Source organism: Neofelis nebulosa, chromosome 12 (assembly GCF_028018385.1).
Source record: "Neofelis nebulosa isolate mNeoNeb1 chromosome 12, mNeoNeb1.pri, whole genome shotgun sequence".
Classification (NCBI taxonomy): Eukaryota; Metazoa; Chordata; class Mammalia; order Carnivora; family Felidae; genus Neofelis; species Neofelis nebulosa.
In genome coordinates, this window is record NC_080793.1 from 51,256,694 (window position 1) to 51,278,113 (window position 21,420).

Genomic DNA, 21,420 nt, shown 5'->3' on the forward strand with positions numbered 1-21,420 from the left:
AGATCACCAGGCATCAGTGAATTGCAAATCAAAACCACGATGAGATATGACCTCACACCTGTTAGAATAGCTAATATCAAAAAGGCAAGAAATAACAAGGGTTGGTGAGGATGTGGAGAAAAAGGAACCACTGTGCACTGCTGGTAAGAATGTAAATTGGTGCAAATACCATGAACACCAGTGTGTACGTTCCTCAAAAATTAAAAATAGAACTACCATGTCAACCAGCAATTCTATGTCTAGGTATTTATTAAAAAATGAAAACACTAACTTGGAAGGGTATATGCACCCCCATGTTCATTGAAGCATTATTTATAATAGCCAAGATACGGAAACAACGTAAGTGTCCATCAGTGGATGAATGGATAAAGAAAATATGGTGTACACACACACACACACACACACACACAGAGAGAGAGAGAGAGAGAGAGAGAGGAATATTATTTATACAAAAAAAGAATGACATCTTGCCATTAGTGATGACATGTAAAGGCCTTGAGGGCATAAGTCAATTAAGGCAGACAGACAAAGACAAATACTGTGTGGTTTCATATGTGGAATCTAAACAACAAAACCTCCCCCAGCCATAAGACAAACAGAAAATAGACTGTTGATTGCCAGAGGTGGGGATAGGTGAAGTATGTGAAGGCCGTCAAAAGGTACAGCCTTCCAGTTATAAATATGGCATGCAGATGTAAGGTACAGCATAGTGACTATAGTTAATGCTACTGTATTGCATATTTGAAAGTTGCTAAGAGTTGATCTTAAAGTCTCCATCACAAGAATTTTTTTTTCTAATTAGGTATGGTGACAGTTGTTAGACTTATTGTGGGGATTATTTTGCAATGTATACAAATATCAAATCATATGTTGTACACCTGAAAATATAATGACATGCATCACTTATACCTCAGTAAAAAAATTCTTTATCTAAAGCTCTACTTCCAGACCTGTCATATCAGAATTTGCATTTTTAACAAGATCCACATTAAGAATAAATCCAGGTTAAAGATTTAATGATTCACATTAAAGCTTGAGATCTACTTGCCTACAAGGTTTTAGAAGAAGGGGATGAGAGTGTTTGAGGGAAAAGAAGGGGGAAGGACCTTTTTTTCCTCTCTTTTAGAAAAAGTAATCACTGAGAATGGTCAACGTGCACAATGTATGTCCTCTTCAGTGACCTCAGTGATACAATGCAAAACATCTCCCCCGTGTGTAGCCAGATCTGTTCCCAATTGTAATTTCACAAACTGCCGGTGAGCCTGGAGGGCCTAGAAGCAGTAAGCCTTGGGCTGAATGAAAGCTAGCAGAAGTGGGCTTTTCCAGGGAAGAGAAAGACGATATCCCCCAGGCATCAGAGCAAAAGGGAGCTCATGCCTCTTTAATTATGAAGCACATACATTAGGTCACTAGAAATAAGGGAGGGCTGGTAAAGGTGCCAAAAAGGAGACTCAGGCCGAGTGTGTTGATTGGCCAGTGCTGAGATTATCCCAGGACTCACCTGGGACAGGAATGGCTTATGCAAGTGCATGGCCAGATTTCCTCCAAATAACACTTGATCTTCGTTAGAGATGGCTACAGCATATATTAACTTCATGGGAAATTCCAAGTGTTTTCCAAAGAACACACCTCGGGGTGGGGATGGAGGAACATGAAGGCAGTAATGTGCAGAGAGCCAGTTCCAACAAGTTTCAAGTTGCTAGCTGCCCAAGATGTTCAGGTACATTAGTTCACACAGTTACACAAAGAATTAAGAGCCTTGTGGTGGTTTTGGGGTGTTCTAGCACGCCATGCTTAATGGCATGTTTCAGATACCAACCAGTCACAAACTATGCCTGACCAATCAGAGTGGTTATCCTGTCAATAGTGTCAGCCTCTGACAAACAATACTTGTTACCACATAGTTAGTGGGGTGGGTACTAGCTGATTATCAGCCTCGGCAGGCAGCTTTTAGATGCTAAGTAAGTCCTCAGGAGGTTTTGAACACACACTTTGAAAGGAACAGAACATATGCAATTATGTTATTTCCCCCAAGCACCACACTCGATTGTTTTGCCCCCCCCTCCCCCCCCCCCCCCCCCCCCCCCCCGTGCCAACAACATTCTAAAACAGAGAAGGGGTCAGAGGAGTAGGAAAACTACTTTGGCTAAATAGAGACCCTATGCACCTGCACTGGGGAAAGCCTAGGCCTCTAATTATAGTGGGAATTTCTGACTGATGCTCAGTCCTACCTGACCCAGAAATGATGCGAGAACAATGGCAAAGTGACTATCAGTGCCTCCAGGGTGGCTTCCATCACGGCATAGTGTCTGTCATTGCTCAGGTTTGTTCTTCCCCACCGAGAATCTTCAGTACGTGTTAATTTTTAAAGTCATAACTAAACATAAAATTTCCTCTCCAAATGGAGAGAGTCCTGTGGTTCCTTCCTATATCTAGAAGAGGACCCATCCCTCCTGGGGTCCAATAAGCCTGCATTGTTGCAGTGTGTTAAGCTAACCTGGGACTTTCTTGGCTATCCTCTGGCTGAGAATTGAGAAGGGAGTTGGTGGTTCCAAAGTGATCCAGCCTAGGCTTCAACTCTTCTTGGCTTGGGATAGGGGTTCTCTACTATGGCTGCACCCCAGAATCTCCTGCATAGTTTCTAAAACTTGCCCATGCTCAGATCCCACCTCTGAACAACTGACTTAGAATCTCAGGGAGGTGCAGCCTGGACATTGGTCTTTTAAAGAAGTTTCTCAAGTGATTCTGTGTATCCCAGTTGAGAACCCCTGGCCCAGAATAAGACTGCAGTCCCCACATGGATCTCATCAGAGTTTTAAATCATCAGCCTCAGCACAGATAGGAGAGGTGGCCTTACAGAAAATGAGTCTGAAGAAAGGGTTGCTGAGGGTTCGCTGATGGCCTGAGAAAGGGAAGACCTCAGAGGGGGAGGGAAATCAATAGGAAAACTGTAATGGCTGTGGGAGGTATGTTTGACAAGAATGAGCAGAAACTCTAAGCTTTAGGATGGATACTGGGCAGGTGAGTTGATTGACAGATGGGATGTGAAAGCTCTGACATCACAGAGAATGTGGCAGTCGTTGCATTTTATTTCCTACTTTGGCAGCATCCATGCTTTTAGATTTATCTGTCAAATAAAATCCTCTCACCTGGCCCCAGCTGGAGAAGGCCCACTCCACGCAGAGCTGTTGGTTACAGGCCTGGGTGTCTACTGGCCGTTTGGCAAGCTGGGTACACATGTCATTGGACACAGGAGTGGAGATTCCAGAGGCTTTCAGCTTCTGGCAGGTCACCCGGCGGGTCTGGACACCTCCCCCACAGCTCCGAGTACAGGCAGACCAGGAGGTCACCATCCACCTGGGGAGAGGGAGAAGAATCAGGGCAGCTGCAGAGGGTCAGGCCTTGGACAGAGGAATGATGGCATACGTTCTCAGAAAAAGAGCCTGTACATCCCTCTGTTCTCATCACACAACTACCAATACTTTTCCAAGGTATACATGGAAGTCTGAAAATGGTCCCCCAAAAGAATCTACATCAAATCCCTGTAAATGTTACCATATTTGGACAAAGGGTCTTTAAAGGTATAATTAAGGACTTTGAGATGAGATTATCCTACATTTACTGTCATCACAAATGTCCTTATAAGAGAAAGACAGAAATTAGAGAAGAGGAGGAGACCGTGTGACCACAGAGGCAGAGGCCGGAGTGATGTGGCCACAAGTCACAGGATGCCCGGAGCCACCAGAAGTTGCAAGGCTCGAGGAAGCTGCAAGGAGTGTATCCCTGCTGACATCTTGATTTTGGACTTCTGGCCTTCAAAAGTATAAGAGAATAAACGTCTTTTCTTTTAAGCCACCGTGTTTGTGTTAATTTGTAACGGTAGCCACAGGAAACAAATAATCTTTGGAAATTGACTACAAAGCATCTTGAAAGAGTAGTCTGAAGATCAGTGGTCTCAGCCTGACCCTGGTCCCAAAAGCTGTGAGCCTGCAGGTAGAACTCTCTGAGCAGACAGTCCTTTAGGTAGTTACACTGCACTGGAGTTCTGGTACTTCCTAAAGCCATCCAAGTATGTGACAGAAGAGGGCCAGTTTCCTAGGGAAGTCAGACCCAAACTGTGCCACTTCCTGACCCAGGCAGTAATCTGCCTCTCACTGAAGTCGACACTTTATCTGCTGGTACTCACTGTATTTTCTCCCCTGCCTTAACCCACATGCCACTGGATTTTGTTTAATCCCCGAGAAACATGCAAAGTTCATTCTAGCTTTCTGGAGCAGTCTCCCACCTCTCCCCTCCGTGGGTCACAGTCTATATAGGTCTTACACCTCTTCGAGGGCTGCACATGTGGTGAATGTAGTTCCTCTCAGAATGTTCTCTTCCAACTACAATTGGGATCCTTAGAGGTGAGATTGACTGAGACTGTGCAAATGGCCTTTCTCATCAAACCAAGCTGTAATCCAGTAAACACTCTGAAATCCTCGGTCCATATATAAACCTGTAGGGGCTCTCTGTGCATGTTTTCACTGTTAGTTCTCAAAGAGAAGGGGAAGGGGGCACAGTTTGGGGGAAAATAGTGAGAAAAGACTTGGTGCTTTCCAGCCATTTTATTCAATCTAGGGAATAACCAATCAAATACCCACCCACCCACCCACCCACCAAAACATTCTTTGGTTTTATTGCCCGAGAAAAAGTTTATCTAAATGAAATGGCTGACTAGCTACCTGGGTCAAAGCAGGACCTCTCAGCCCTATTCAAAGACAACCAGGGCGATACTTGTTTGTGTTCAAAGAAGGCTACTGAAGTGCCTGAGAGGCCTGGCAGGGAAACTAGTCAAAGGTAAGCCTGTGGCCACTTCCTACTCCAGTGGCGCCACATCTGGCTCTCAGGAGAGGCAAGTAGCAGAGACAGGGAGCACATTCCTCTTGAATCTGGATCTGTGACTTATTTAGTTTGGTGGAACTTCCCTGCTCCATTTGCCCTGGAGAGAGATGACTGAATGCAGATTTCCAACCCACAGGAGCAGAGCCACTTAGGAAGCAGGCACGAGGTGTTTTAAAGCTCCTGGGGGCACTGAAACCCAAGCAGACGTGGCCATTATTTCATTTGCAGAAGTAAATGAGGCTGATTGATTCTGACCATCACCACAGCAAATCAAAAAGTCCTTGGCATGTCCAAGACTTCGTCTTCATTTCAAATAGCTTGGCGAGGGCAGTCTTCCAGCCTCTTACATCCCCGGTGAATGTCAGGCCTGCATTTCAATCAACTTTTATTTCCAAATATACATTTCAGCAATTTTTCAGGAGCTGGGATGAGGGGTTTGAGAAAGGAGAGGGATGGCTATGTTACAGTTCAGGAAGGGTATAAAAGGACATTAATCATTCCCATGGAAACCTTCCCGTCAGCAAGTCAAACTGCTGATATTAATGAGCGTGTTTCATATTTCATTGAGTCTCTCCTGGTTTCAGCTGCTCCTTATGACTCAGCTGGCAAAACACAAAGCGGTTGCCTAAGCAGTATATGAAAGTCCCACAGATAGGTACTAAAGGGCCACTGCAAGGCCAAGCCAAGTCCCCCCAGGCTTGGGGTGCCATGCTGGTGCCAACTCTAAACCCATCCATTATCCCTTTAACTACTGCTTGCAAACTGGGGGTAGGGTGCTCTGTGCGACTCACAGCTTCTCTAAGCTGTAAGAGGCAGAGAGGGTGGGTGTCATTCTGAGACAAGATGCTGAGAATGTATATCCAACAGTGAGGCGACTATAGAAAATGAAGATTTATTGTGACTTCAGCAGGATGCAACCCTTCAAAGACAAGGCTAGGGTAAGATTTCCTCACCTAAACTGGAGTACTGATTAGCACAGTTTATGAAGTTAGAAGAAAGGGGAGGGGCTGGGGTTGAGGTCAGTAATTCCTATCTCCTCAGCACCTCAACTGCAAACACATTTCTCCTCTTACAAACAAACTGGAGAGCCCGTTTCTTAATGCAGGATGCAAGCTAGCTCTTGCTAGGGCCTGGGATGCTCCTGTTCCCTGAACAGATCCTCTCGGGCACTTGGGACAATCAGATAGCCCTTAGCCGGCCGAGTGGTAAGGGAATAAACTGCTGAGGGAGGAGGCCCATCCTGAGGGATATCTTCTGCACAGTGGAGAGGCCTGACAAGTCTGTACCTAGAGAAAAGAACAGTGTCTTGGATGGCAGGCCCCCTTGCCGGCACTCCGTGTCTCTCCCTGTGCAGTGCTGGACAAAGGCTGGCCAGCAAGTTGGCTAGAAGCCAGGGCCCAGCCTTGGGGTTGGGGAGCCCCGAGCCAGTATCTGCCACACTCACCGAGAAGGGCAGTCTCTCCGATTGCATGCGATGGGCTGCACGGCAGGGCGCACCTTCCCTGCACAGTGGGTGGGGTTGACCTCTGTGCTGTTCAGGAGGCACCTCAGCCGGGGTTGCTGAACGCCCCTGTTACCGCAGGAGGCTGAGCAGGTTGCCAGTCTGTCCACGGACCACCAGTAATCTGTCACAGGAGGAGGATCAGAGGTGAAAAGAAGACTGCATTATTGCCCATGCTCTGTGGGCACGAATTGTTATGAATGAGGCTCTGTCAGTGGGCTCCATTCCCAACTTATGCAGGCAAGTGGCATCATCTCCAGGAGACTCAGTTGGCTTATCCGTAAAGGGAGTACAAAGCCTCTACCTTGTGAAGTTATTGTGAGCACCAGATATAATGAAGGGAAAGGGCCTAGCCCAGCACCTGGCGCACAAAGAGTATTTAGAATCAGTGCCTCTGGTCCTTAATATTTTTAAGCACACTTCCAAAGTGCTTTTTCTTCCTAGTGGTTCAGCAGAAAGTGACTTTATTTTTCAACAAAGAGATATAAAAATATCACAAATAACTAACACTCATATTTATACGTGCACATTTGTGTTGGACTTTGTAGATGTTACTAAATGAAAAAAAACCCAGTCTATCCAGAGAGTACTCTGGACATGAGACAATGACGTAAGGGAGAAATTCAATTTCTTTGGATTTTCTTTTTGGGGGTCTGGGACTCACTGGTAGGAAAGCTGTTAAAAATAACTGCGGGCTGGTAAATTGGGAGTGCTTATTTGCAAGGTCGTATATTACAAATCTTGCAGATAGGCACTGGCTTCTGGTTTTCAGCAGAGAATGGCTGGTTGGCAAGAAAATGGAACATTTACTTTCCTGTCTTGAAAGCCAAATGGCAGGGGAGGATGTTTAAGGGGAAAACCCATTTGCTCAGAAAAATCTCCCTCCTCATGTGCTACACTGGCACAAAATTCTGTCCCTTCCCACAGAATACTCCATTTTAGAATGCATGCAAAAGAATTTTGCTTTCCCTTAAAATAATCACACACAAGCCACAGGTTAGAACTAGCCTACGGGAAACTTGAAAGCCTCACTTACTTTCTATTTAACATGGCCCACTTTGGGTTTATTTCTCACTGTTTTGGGCTCATTCACAACGCTTTCTTGGTGCAGCTAATGCCAAGCCCCTCCCAAGGGCTTTCTGACCCGCCTGTGTTCCTGGAAGATTAATGCATGAGCCCTCCAGTCTGTCTTTGGCGGGGCCACAAGAAAGGTGCCTGCAAAACACTTAGCACGTGACTGCAGTTTAAGACTCTTTCGGACGATAAGCAGGTACTGGCACTGGCTTGAATCTCCAGGAGAGGAGGCAATAACCAAGCAGTTCTGATCAAGAGGTTGTTTTTTAACAAAACCTACAGAGAAAACTTGCACATGTGTGCTTGCATGCACACGTGTGTGTGTCTGTGTGTGTTTCTTACTAAACAAGCATAAATGAAACTTTTTTTTTGACTCTGATATATCATGGTGTTTCTTTGGTCCACAGCAGCACCAACATTGTGAGGCAGAAGGGCCCATTTATAAAAGCAGCACTGACTTTTCCAGATTCTGCTGGGACGGAGACTGGTGGCTCTTCTGAAGGGCCTCATTGTATGGAAACATGATTCAGCTTTGACTTTCATGCTCTAGGAACCACTGGAGATCAGAAATAATTTAGTTCTATTAGATAATTAGATTCTCAGGTCAACTTTCTTGTTCAAACAATAAGCCCAGCACCCAAAGCCTGAAGGGTTTCTTACCTTGGATCACCAAAGAGGCTTTTTGCACAAGCATTCCTGCCTCATTCTGTGCAAGGCAGCTGAATTCCCCTTGGGACCCGCCACTAAGATTTGCAACCTGGAGAATCTGTCCAGCTGCCAATATATGATGTGTCAGTCCTGGGACAGTGGCAATTGGCTGACCACCATGGAACCAGGTGATATTTGGGGTAGGATGACCTTTGATGGGACAGCCTAGAAGGAGAAGAGAAGAGAGAGAAGCCATTAATAAAGCCAAGAGGGACATATTCCTGACAAGTTCTTTTAGTGTCTCTGTGGCTCTAGAAGCCATATATGCAGTGTAGCCCCCTTACTGGTGGCATTTTTCTTTTGCTTGCTATTTCCAAGCAAATAGATGTTTTTATTCTCTGGAATTCTGGAAAGGTGACTATTATTCATTCAATTAAGTAAAAATTCTCAGAGAATACAAACTGCTTATTTCTATGTCCTTGTAACTAACCTTTAAAAAATGAAGCAGTTAATATTCACTCATTGAAAAAATTTTCAAGTTAATTAGTTCCTACATTGATTTTCTACTGGAAGAAATCACTTCTTCAAATGTAGTGAGTTGGAAAAGATGCTACATAGTAACCAATTAATCAATTTAATTGGTAAAAGTCAGTATCTGCTACCATTTTACTCTTTATGTGATTTTCAAGCCAAATTTTTTTAACAGACTCTAGGAAAGCAATTGTAAACACCAATTTCATTTTTCTATCAGTCAAGAACCTTGGCCTTCTAACAGCTCTTACCAAGCCTGCATTTGGACATGTATGATATTCTAATTATCTACCTAGTCATTAAACATACTTTGATACATTAAAATTCCAAAATATTAAGCTTAGATATTATGTCTACTCAAGCTTTTGTAGCATAGAATTATTAAAGTAAACTGGTTGCTACTGTGAGAAAAACCTAATTTTCTTTAAATTCAGAGTACTCGCTGAATTTGCTGTTGTGTCCTCAACAACTTAGCTTCCAAAGAAAATTTATTTAGAAGCTCAAAACACATGGTAAACCAGTCAAAATTAAAGGTACTGGCAGTTTTCCCTCAATTTAGTTACAGAAGTAACGATTTTGCGCCTACTGTTCTGGGGATAGATAAGACAGTGATGGTTATCTTCCTTCTTGCAAGGAGATCCTAGCTGGTATTGAATAAGAAACAAAGCACACTAATAAAACTGAGATGTAAGGCAGAAAATGATGAGATCTGTGAGACAAGAGAATGGCCACCTGCAATGGCTACCTATGGATCTGTAAGAGAAGGAATTTTCCAATGTTGTCTTCTTTTCTATTCCGGGGTCAACACTATTAGAATTTATAGTAGGATGCAGAGCTAACACAGGGAAGGTCCTTAGAGATGATCTAGCCTACATGCCAGAGGAGGAAACTGAGGCCCAACGATGTTAAGATACTTTCCCATGATTAAGTGGCAGCCTTTCTGATTCCTTGCCTTGTGTTCTTTCCTTTCTATCTGCCACTTGTATAGCTGCACACCAACAAATTACTTAGCCTCCCTGTTATCTCTTTCCTTTGTCTGCTCATTCCTTTTGTCTCCTAATGCCCTAATTTCATATATACATATACACACACACTTTGAAAAAGGGCCCTGGAAAAATAACGCTGTAATTGACTGTATGAAGTTCAGGATGGGATACCACTGTTACAGAACCCAGTTCTTCATTCCTCCCTGTACTGACTCACTTTGCCATGTAACTTTGCAGTGGCCTTCCATGATGGGTGGGTTACATGTACTTCCCCACCTCCTGATTTGGGGTTTGGCTATGTGACTACTTTGGCCAATAAAATGAGTCAGATGTTACACTAACAGTGAACAATCTGAAAGAGAAATTAAGAAAACAATTCCATTTATAATATCAAAAAGAATAAAATACTTAAGAATAAATTTAACCAAGGAGATGAAAAACATGTACACTGAAAACAACAAAATGTTGCTAAAAAATTAAAACATAAATAGGATGCTATGTTCATGGTTAGAAAACTTAATATTGTGAAGATGTCAATAACCCCAAGTGAACTACAGATTCAGTGCAATCCCTATCAACATCTCAATGACTTTTCTTTTTTTTTTTTTTTTTGCACAGATACAAAAATTCATCCTAAAGTTTATATGGAATCTCAACAGATACTGAATAGCCAAGACAATCTTGAAAAAGAAGAACAAACTTGGGGTTTTCACACTTCCTGATTTCAAAACTTAGTAGAAAGCTACAGTAATTGAAACGGTATAGTACTGGTAAAAAAGATGTACATTATAGACCAACAGAACAAAATAGAGAGTCCTAAAATAAACTCTTGCTTATGTGGTCAAATGATTTCCAACATGGATGCCAGGACCATTTCATGGTGCTGGGAAAACAAGACATCCACTTGCAAAAAATGAAGTTGTGTATTTACTTTATACCATATAAAAAATTAACTTAAAAGTATAAAACTCTTAAAACACAGGCAAGAGTCTCATGATATGGTATTTGGCAATGATTTCTTGGATATGATACTACACAGTTAACAAAAGAAAAAAATAAACTGGACATCATTAAAATTGAAAGTTTTTGTGTGTTAAAGGACACTGTCACCAGGGTGAATAGGCGACTCACAGAATGGGAGAAAATATTTGCAAATCGTAGATTTGATAAGGGATTAATGTCCAGAATATATAAAGAATTCCTACAACTCAACAATATAAACAGTCAAACTAAAAAAAAAAAAAAATATGGGCAAAAGACCTAAATAGTCATTTCTCCAAAGATTTTAAAATGGCCAATAAGCACATGAACAGATGCTCAATATCACTAATTGTTACAGAAATGCAAATCAAAACCACAATGAGCTACACATCACATCCAGTAGGATCGTTATTAAAAAAAAAAAAAAAAAAAAAGGAAATACCAGTGTTGAGGAAGATGTGGGGAAAGTAGAATCCTTGTGTACTGCTGGTGGGAATGTAAACTGATGCAGCCACTGTGGGACATAGTATGGAGGTTCCTCAAAAAATTAAATGTAGAATTAACCATATGCTCCAGAAATTCCACTTCTGGATATATATAACCAAAGGAATAGAAAACCAGGACTTGAATAGCTATTTGTACACTAATGTTTATAGCGACATTATTCACAATAGCCAAAAGGTGAAAGCATCACAAATGTCCATCAATGGATGAGTAGATGAATGAAGTATGACATGTATGTATGATAGAATATTATTCAGCCTTAAAAAGGAAAGAAATTCTGACATGTGTGACAACCTGGATGAACCATGAACACATTAATGAAAGAAGCCAGACACAAAAGGACAAATATTCTATGATTCCACTTATGTGAGGCACCTAGTGTAGTCAAATTCATGGAAGCAGAAATTAGAATAGTGATTGCCAGGGGCTAGAGGAAGGGGAGCATGGGGAATTGTTTTTTTAATGGGTACAGAGTTTCAGTTTGAGATGATGAAAAAGTTCTGGAGATGGAAAGCATGATGGTTGCACAATGATGTGAATGTAATTAATGCCACTGAACACTTAAAAATGTTTAAAATAGTCAATTTTATGTTATGAATATTTTACCACAATAAAGGAAATGAGGCAGATGTGCTGGTATACCAGTTCCAAACCTAAACCTCAAGAGACTGTGTGTTTTTGCTTGTGCTCATGTGCCTTTGCTATCACCAGTAGAAGAACATGCCTCGACTGGCCTGATGATCCCAAGAGGAGGTTGAGAGAAATGTGGAGAACAGCCAAGTCTCCCCAGCCAAACTCAGTTTAGTTCAGCTGAAGTAAGTAAGATCAGTAAAAATAAATGACTGCTATTTTAAGCCATTGAATCTTATTATTATTATTATTTTTTTTTTTTAATGTGGTGATAGCTAACTGATACACTTAGGGGGAAGGGAGTTCCAAATTTCTCCTAGCTCTATGAATCCAAGGCTTGGGACAGGGCAAAGTTTCTGCCTGTGTGCTGATCACCTATGTCTTCTTATTCAGATACTTAGGAGGAGCAAGTTCCCTGCACGCTCCCGGTGGCATCTAGGCATCTAATATGTCATGAAGTCTGTGGTACTCACATTATACTCCTGTTATAAAATGGAGGTAAAAATGGCCTTGGGGAGAGGTGTATAGAAATCAGTCTACTGGGGATCTCCTGGGAGCAGCAGTACTGAACTCTCTTCAGTCCCAACTGTAGTCTGGAGTTAGATGCTGATTTCATTTTCTAATAAAAGGCAGGAATACTGTACATTTACTTAGTCAAATAGCATGATTTAAAAAGTGAAGGTTGAAACCAGTATGGCTTTTCAGACTTGCCTAAACAGGCCAATATATGTCTCAATCACATCTGCTTTGAAGGGGGGGGGGAAAGGTGTCATACATGGTTAAGACGCTGGTTCCAGGAATCATTATGTTTGGTCAGTGGGGACAGAGCCCTGGTGAGGCTGACTATATTCTAAGTTGATAAGTAAGAACTTTGCTATTTCTGAGGAAACATGAGATATTTGGCAAGGAAATCTCTCATATTTAGCCTAATCTTCATTTTCCAACTCCATTAGGATTGATTTTCTGAGAGAGTTTTTAAGCAGAAAAAGGAGCAGTAGCAGCCTCAGGCTGTTTTCTATGGCTGATGAAGTTACTTCTCTGGGAGCCAGGAATCCTAGTCAGCTAAATAGGAGGTCCATTTGCATAACAATTTACATTTATAATCTTCCCTCCTTCTTGGAATCAGGGGCCAGAGTGAGCAGCCAGGACATCTCTCTTAGCCCATCTGGGTCTTGAGTCTTGGACATGCTCCCAGGGCCTTCCAGCCTAGTGCTCCCAGTGCGGATGAGATGGGGCAGAGTTCCTTCTAAGGGCAGGCATCAGGGCTGCCATGACATGAAGTTCTTACAACTTGAGAAAGACTCATGAGTAGCAGCAGGGAAGACAGCTGTATGGAGCAGCTGTCTTCCTAGTAATGCCTCTCATTCTGAAACCTATCAGGATACAAATCAGTTTTGTAGAAAGCTTTAAAAAGAAAAGCAATTTTGTCACTCTCAAATGCACTGACACAGATTCATGACTCTCAATTAGAAGCTTAGATTTCAATAGGGTTCTCTGGTTTCATTTTTCTAATCTGTAAATGAGAGTTTTGACTGAGTGAACGGTTTTATAATTGATAGTTTCCTGGGTCCCTACGGGGCTGCAGAGGTACCTGGGGAGGGGCCTTTGAGAGGAAATCAGCATAAGGTGGGGCTCTGGGGATTCTATTTCCTTTTCAATAATAAACGAATATATTGGGCTTCTGCATAAGAAGATTCCACAATTAATAACCACTGAATTAGATAACCTTTAAGGTCCTTTTAAGGTACCTAGATTTCCCAGCATCATTTCAAACTCAGCATCCTCACTCTTCTTCCTGCTCCCCAATAGCCAAGTACCAAGGGTAAAATAGACTATTCAATCTATATGGCTTAGATCATTGTGTAGTGATACTGAACTATGCCAATGAAAAGTTCATGGAAGAGATTTTACATATGAAAGTTATTGAGGATTAAGGTAAACTGAGGGGTGCCTGGGTGGCTTAGTTGGTTAAGGTAAGTCAGGAAGAGAAGCTATTGCTTATCTCCACCCCTGGAGATGGATGAGTTTAGTTTTAAGCATTTAAAGGTTGTGATGGAACCAGAGTACAGAAAAACCCATCAAGATGATGGAGATAAAAATGGAAGTCTGATATTTGCTACAAATTTGGGGAACCAATTTCATACATGTGTGTGGAGAAAGTCTTCAATGAAAAGAGATCAAACCTCAGGACAAAACAGTGGGAGAATTCTAGCATTCAGTGGTTGAAGACTAATGAGGCAGTATTAAAGAAGTCTGAGAAGAAATGGTATGAGAGGACAAAAATTGAGACTATGTGATATCATGGAAATCCAGAGAGGAGAGAGATTACAGAAACTAGTTGTTAGAAAATAAGTGATTAGTAAGAATTTGTGTAATGAATGAATGGCTTCATTTGTTTACAAAAATAACTGAATAAACAAACATTTTCCCCACAATCACTCCACTCCCTGCTCAGGCAATAGGTAAATTCATCCTCACTCATGTTTGAATGATCAAACTTCCAAGTTAATAGAATCAGAAATAAAAGTGTATGATCAAAATATCCAATTCAATGCTATGCACACCCATGTATTGAATTTAAGAGAAAATTTACCTCTGGGTCTTCAATCTTTAGAAGCAGACCAACATCTGGGTTATTAAAAAGATGAAAAACTAAAGAGGGTGAATGGGAATGTTTCAAATGTAGCAAAACAAGAACAGAGTAGATCTCGGCCAGAAAACTCTTCAAACAACTTGACTGGGGATTCTAGCTTCCAGTAATGGTGAATAACTTGGTTGGACTAACCTTCCTGCAAATAGCAATCATAAAATCTAAACAATAACCACGACAACCCCCATTAAACAACTCTTTGAAAGCAATGAAGAGTAACCAAAAGCAGTGACAGAAACAGGAGGGTAATCTATCCTAGAAATTCAGGAATTGCAACAAGTGTGATTTGCCAGCTTGTAGCTTGCTACCTGAGCAAATTCCTCAAAGCTCATGTGGCCCAGAGAGGTGGCTTGACATGTCAGAGGACAGAGTCTGGGGGTTGTTAGAACAGCTGAAAAGTTAAGGGAAAAATCCTGGAAGAGTCATGGTGGGGATAAACCTCAAAATCTACATAAATCCTGTCCAAATTCTTAGTATACAAACCCCAGGGGACCCAGCAAAAGAACAGCAGCTAGAAGCTGAAAGAATAGAGTAGAAAATTCACTTGGTGTTCACTGCAAGGAAGACAGAGGTTGGAATTTGAGTCTAACAAAGTTAACTGTCCACCAGAACAAGAATGAACACTCTTCTGGGGAACATAACAGAATCCAGAGTCTCTACAATATACCATTTATAATGCTCAGTATATAATAAAAACTATTAGACAAGAAGAAATGTGACCCATACTCAAACAGCAATTTCTCTCAGGATTGCATGAATTGTGAGATGCAAATGTTTCAGTGAGTGGACAATGATTTTAAGCAACTATTATAAATATGTTAAAAGACTTAAAGGAAAATACACTCATAATAAATGAATACATAAAGTATCTCAGTGGAGAAGTAGAAACTATAAAGATAAATTTCAGAGCTGAAATGTATAAAACATGAAATAAGAAATTCATCAGATGGGCTCCAACAGAAAGTTGGAGATGGAATGAGTCAGTAAACTTAAAGCCTTAAAGAGTATACTAGTTTTCTAAGGCTGCCATAACAAGGTACCACCAACTGGGTGACTTAAAAAATGGAAATTTATTGTCTCACAGTTTTGGAGGCTAGAAGTCTGAGATCAAAGTGTCAACCGTATTAGTTCCTTCTGATGGCTGTGAGGAATAATCTGTTTTACCCCTCTCTTCTAGCTTCTTGTGGTTTGCTGGCAGTCTTTGGTGTTCCTTGGCTTATAGATGCATCACTCCATGCTTTCATGTTCACATGGAGTTTTCTCTTGAGTGTCTCTGTGTCTAAATTTCCCCTTTTTGTAAGTCATATTAGATTAGAACCCACTCTAATGACCTCATCTTAACTTCATCATCTTCAAAGACCTTATTTCTAAATAAGGTCACATTTACGGGCTTATAGGTACAGAGGGTTTGGAATCTCAATATCATTTGGGGGTACACAATTCAACCCATAACAGAGGACTATCCCAAGCAGAGCACAGCAGTCTGAATGAATTGATGAGATAAAGAATACAGTTCAAAGAGGCTCAGGCAGCTAGATGTTGTTGAGAATTTTGGAGATGAGAGTGCTACATAGCAAAAGAGCTCCAGAAATCTGCATAAATTCATCCTGACAATCTGCTTAATTAAAGATATAATGCATAACTCTATAAGGCTGAGCAAAGACCAACTAAGGAGTTGTGAGTCTAATAGTTCCCAAAGCTCAAATAGGGCTGGGAGACCTTGAAATTCTGACAAGCCAGATTGGAATATCCTTGTTGATCATCTGGAGTATTCAACAGAAACCCTAGAAGGGGCTACAATAAAGACTACTCTAGAGGTGTCTTAATAATGCTTAAATTAAAAAGAAAGTCAAAATTAAACATTGAATAAGTGTTTAACAGAAGAAAATCCAACAATCTCTAGAAGACAATAAAATCCAGATACCTACTTACACAAAATTTACACCATCCAGCACTCAATCAAATGTTAACTGATAAGTCTAGAAGCAGGAAATCTGATCCATAACCAAGACAAATTCAGTCAGTGGAAACAAATCTAGAAATTATAGGGATTATAGAATTACCAGACAAGGATATTAAAGTAGAATGTTAAAAATATGTTAAGTATTTAAAGGAAAACATGCAGATAAGAATAGAAGGTATAAAAAGAATCAAATGAACTTCTAGAAATGAAACATACATCTTATGAAGAATTCACTAGATACAATTTAAATCCTAGAGAAAAAAAATTTGTGAAATTGACGATGCAGGAATGGATAATTGCCAGAGTGAAGCAAAGAGAGAAAGAAAACTGAAAAAAATATCACATGTTCAAAAACATATGTCAGACAAGGATATAGTTAGACGCGTATCTGTCAAAAATATAAATGTCAAAAATGTACGGTTAAGATTTGAGCATTTTAATGTATGTATATTTCACTTAAAGAATAATTAATTGGGGGGAGAGGTAGAAGTACAAGTGAAACAGAAATGGCTGCATGTTTATTGATGCTGGGTGATGAGTGTTGTTTACTTTGCATATATGCAAAATTACCCATAATAAAAAGGAAAAAAAACCATATTTCTGTTGTCTAAATCATCGATCAGCATGAGCAACTCAGCGTCCAGAGTTGCTTTTCTTTTTTTCTTTTTTTAATTTAGTTTTGAGAGACAGAGAGAGACAGAGCACGAGCGGGGGAGGGGCAGAGAGGGAGGGAGACACAGAATCGGAAGCAGGCTTCAGGCTCCGAGCTGTCAGCACAGAGCCCGACGCAGGGCTCGAACCCACGAACTGTGAGATCATGACCCGAGCTGAAGTCTGACGCTCAACTGACTGAGTCACCCAGGTGCCCCCCAAAGAGTTGCTTTTCACATATTCTGCTCATTCTATGTTTTTTTCTGTAAGGGTTTAACACATTAAAAAAATTTACTGTTCCAGCCGCTACTTTCAGATCCTTTCTCAAACGCTTTATAACCTGCCCAACTTACAAATTCCTGCTCATAGGTTCACCTTCGTTCATTTAGCCCTGTTGAAGTCAGAGGTCACTTTCATTTGTACTTCTATCACCCTTGATTCCCACAACTTTGGTTCAGTTGCTCTGTATGGCAGAAAGTGCTAGTGATCCTATCATAACTGTCCTTTCCTTGGAGTAAAAGAACCCCTGAATTTCAGTGAGGGAGACATTTCCCATCCCCCTTTGCAATAAGGTATAGGACATATGATTGCCTTCGGTGAAATGAGGGGGAAAGTGATGTCATACACTGTCTGGGACATGTCTTTAAAAGAAAAGCGCTTGCTCTTGTTCCCCCTTCCTCTATCCTTCATGTATGTGGAGTGAATCATCTTGGCCCAGGTGTTGGATGTCCCAGTGATAGGAGTGTACATTTTTTTTTTTTTGGTCTGGGTCCCTAGATGACATGGTAGGTTGTCAGACCATCTTTGGAATGCCTTCCTCTGGACTGCCAAGTGAGATAGAAATACACTCCTGTCCTGCTGACTGTGATTTTGGCTCTTTGTTATAGGTTGTTGAATGCATATCCTAACCATGACAGTCCTAAATATTCTTTCCTTTACAGGGCCAGTGTCCTGCTATATAGGTTATTGTGTTTTCCTTCACATCTGTACAGTGACCAGAGAGAACGTACTTCTAGTAAGTGTGACTACTCACCATGCATTGAAAATGGTATTAGGGAAGTCTGCTTTCAAAGGTAAAGGGAAAGTCAAGACCAAAATAAACTAATTATAACTAAAGCCAATGAACAAAATTTCTGGCCATCTGCCTTTTCCATCACTAATCTGTCTTTCAATGCTTTTCTCATTCTCTTTAAAGACTTACTTTGTATCCAGAAGTGGTATCCTCCCCAGAACACGTGTGATGCAGGCCTCTGTGCTTTTATGTACATATTTATGTGCATGTCTCTATGCATACACAGTGGTCTCTGAGGTTTGCCCACCGCAATAGTCAAAATAAGAAATCTAACATGAATTCCCACAGTGTATGTTCCCAGTGAATAATTATCCATGTTTCACTGCTAATGAGAAAACCTGGCTTGTAACAGGGGTTCCTTTCTGTCACGGACATTTCTCATTTGCTAAAGTAAAAGAGGTATCAATCATTTTTTGAAGGTGAGCAATCTCTCTGTGTGCCATTTTACAAGGACACCAAAATCAGGGGCTAACGTGTTCCACACCTCCAGAGAGACCATGTAATGAACCACTCCCCTGCCCCCTCTGATTCAGTGAGGATGTTGACAATGTTTCATGCAGGGGCTAGCATCTCCTTTTCTCTTTCCCTCCCGGACACATGAACGTTGACCATTTCTGTCCTCCCGACTGCAACGCCTACGCCAGGAAACAGTCAATCAGCAGGGAATGACAGTGCTCTCTTTCCTCAGACCTCCGTTATTAAAGGTCTTGAGTTGGTTAGGTGTCTGAGGAGGAAGCAGTGCTTGGGAAGCCTGCCTAGCTAATGAGAGTTCTGGCAGCAGAAAGCCTCTCTCTATCAATCCTTTTCAACCAGTGAAAGAAAATATTGCCTTTAGGCCTCCATTCCTAGGTCTACTGTGGCTCTAAATTGAGCCAAAGCCAGGTGTGATTCATACATGTGTGAGGGTTTTTCCTCCTAGTTTCACCTACTATTTTTTTTTTTAAATACATTAACTGGAGAGTGATAAAAGTTTAGAATGAGGGAGAGGTGCACAGTAAGAAAATCAAATTAAATATGAAATTGCATCCTCTGGGAGTCCGTTTAGCTGTAACCTGCCACTAGTTGACATCCCTGATTAAGTCAAATTGACCTCACTGACTTTCTTCATCTTTGTCTATTTCACATTGGTTTCTGCAACTAAAGTAGCCCCACTCAGGGAAACAGGTTGATTCAACAGACGAGGAAAACATGGGGGAAGAAAACTGGGAGGCCTGGTGGCCCTGGCTTCCACTTCCTTGTCCCCTTTGGAAGATGCTGGTTTACCTTAAAGATGGGGAGATAGGGTTGCCTTTGAGGCACCTGTCTAGAACGAAGCTCTGAACTCATGATGGTCATTACTTAGTGGATATTTTCATTGAATTGAAGGGCTGGAAACCAGTAGGATTTCTGGTCAGCTGAGAGAGAGGCAAGCAGCTCAATTTATGGGCTTCCTTGTAGGATGGATGAAGCCAACTTGGGCATTTGTCAGCTGCTCATCACCTGAGGGAGACACATATCCAGAGTTGAATTCCATGAGCTCTTAGCCTTCATGAGAAGAAGGCAAGAGTTCAGGGTGCAAATTCTTCCATCTCTCCTCCCTCGGCAGCCAAATAGTTCAGAAAAAGGCACCTGAGCTTGATAAACCAATTGTATAGAGCAAAAACTGTAAATAGACTGAAAGAGGCCCAGAAGGAACAATGGTTTGAAAATGGAAGACACGGTCTAAAAGAGGAGGAGAAAAAAGTAGTGCTCTGGAGGGTTTCATTTATTTAACCACTATCTAAAGGCAAAGAAAGCTGTGGCAGATTAGGACGTGCTGTGTAAAAATATTAAAGACGTGGCATTATTACTTCATGAGCTGGCTCTGGGCCTGTCAGCATTTCCATTATAATCCTGTATTTTTCACGGAGTTAAAACTTACTATAAAAATGATGTGTGCTGGGATGAAACTTGGCACTTGGTGGAGTCAGTCTGGGAGTCCTTTCCTTAATTTAATTTTACAAAACTGGAAAATGCTCAGCCATTTAAATTTATGGAGGGATCTCCATGCTGCGCGTGGTATACGGTGCGCACTGGCCTCACTCTAAGGCCGTGGGGTGATGGACCAGAGCAGAGAGGCTGCCTCGCCACATTTTCTGGCTGCTCCTTTCAGGTTTGGTGTTCCTGGGAGTTTGAGAGATGGTCTCTAAAGCAGCACAGAATGGGTGGGAACTGGCACCAGGCAGTAGGCTGAAAGACATGATTAATTCATATCGGAAAAAACTCAGTTCCTTACTCCCCATTTGTCAGCTGGACCCCAGAAGGCTGTGGGGGAAGACACACAACTTTAATTTTCACTCCGATTTTTGGGACCTCCCAATAAGCTGGTCGGATAAGCAGGCCAAGACTATTCCCATGTACATTTGCCCAAAGAAAACTAACTTTAAAACATTCCTGGAAGAAAAGGAACTATACAAGCCCATTTTCCATTCCCCAAATGTCTTTTTACCCCTAGGGCAGGCTTTGGGTTTCCACTGGCAGGGGGTATGCTAATGTCTCCATGCTCTTGGGCATCTGGTACAAGAACTTGATATATTTCTCAGCATGAAAAGTAGCTCCGTCCAGATTTATGACTTGATTAAAGCCTTGCCTTCTCCAAAATGGTTTGGTTATTGCTTGGCTACTGCCCTCAGCCAGTACCTTAGGATCTGATTATTCTCTTACAGGTAAGGAAGGTGATTGCCATTTATGATGTCCATACGTACAGAGTCTCAGCTATGAAAATATAATTGCAATGTCTAAGTTAGAGTTTGGCACTGCTGAACAACATGCTTATCCAGGGTTGACTGGGCTACTTGGGGGTGGGGGTTTGGAAACTGGTCCAATTTCTTTAAATTCACATTAGTGTTGACGGGGATTGAAACTATCTAAAGTGGATAATACACAGAGTTCCCATGTGTCCTTCTCTGCCAGCAGGCTCTTGGCATGAAACGCACCTTTAAAAACACATCAGCATTTTTTTTAAAGTTTCAAATTTCTGGGTTTATAAGTCCCTGGTTGACTCTACCCTCAGGCTGCTGGCAGGTGCTACCAGGCCTGCAGGAGGAAAGACTGGGTGACCCCAGAGGAGGCCTGGCTGGAGGCTGTCTGGAGCAGAGGAAGGGAGTTTCAGTCCACTGATGAGATGGCCTTTTAATGAAGCCCAGAATGTGGATCTTGCTTGGGCCATACCATACTTTTGAGGAGGGTCCCAAGTCTGAACCCCCCTCTCTGTGTGTGTTTAAAGGTTACACCCACCAAGTCTAGATTGTGTAAGGAATGAGACTGATATTTCACATTTGGCCCAAATGGGGACAATATTTCAGGGCTTTCAAGAAGTCCTCTGTAATA

The 21,420-nt window shown here is 41.7% G+C and overlaps 1 protein-coding gene across 3 annotated transcripts in view; it reads right to left on the reverse strand.

Annotated features, from left to right (window-relative positions):
* Positions 1–21,420, reverse strand: part of ADAMTSL1 (ADAMTS like 1) — an 877,457-nt gene that overhangs the window by 26,146 nt on the left and 829,891 nt on the right. For all 3 annotated transcript variants that reach the window (XM_058695258.1, XM_058695257.1, XM_058695259.1), the window contains 3 exons: positions 8,117–8,329; positions 6,326–6,506; positions 3,150–3,357 (listed from right to left, as the gene is read on the reverse strand). In XM_058695258.1, the coding sequence (XP_058551241.1) occupies positions 3,150–3,357; positions 6,326–6,506; positions 8,117–8,329 (602 nt within the window). The remainder of the gene's footprint in view (positions 1–3,149; positions 3,358–6,325; positions 6,507–8,116; positions 8,330–21,420) is intronic.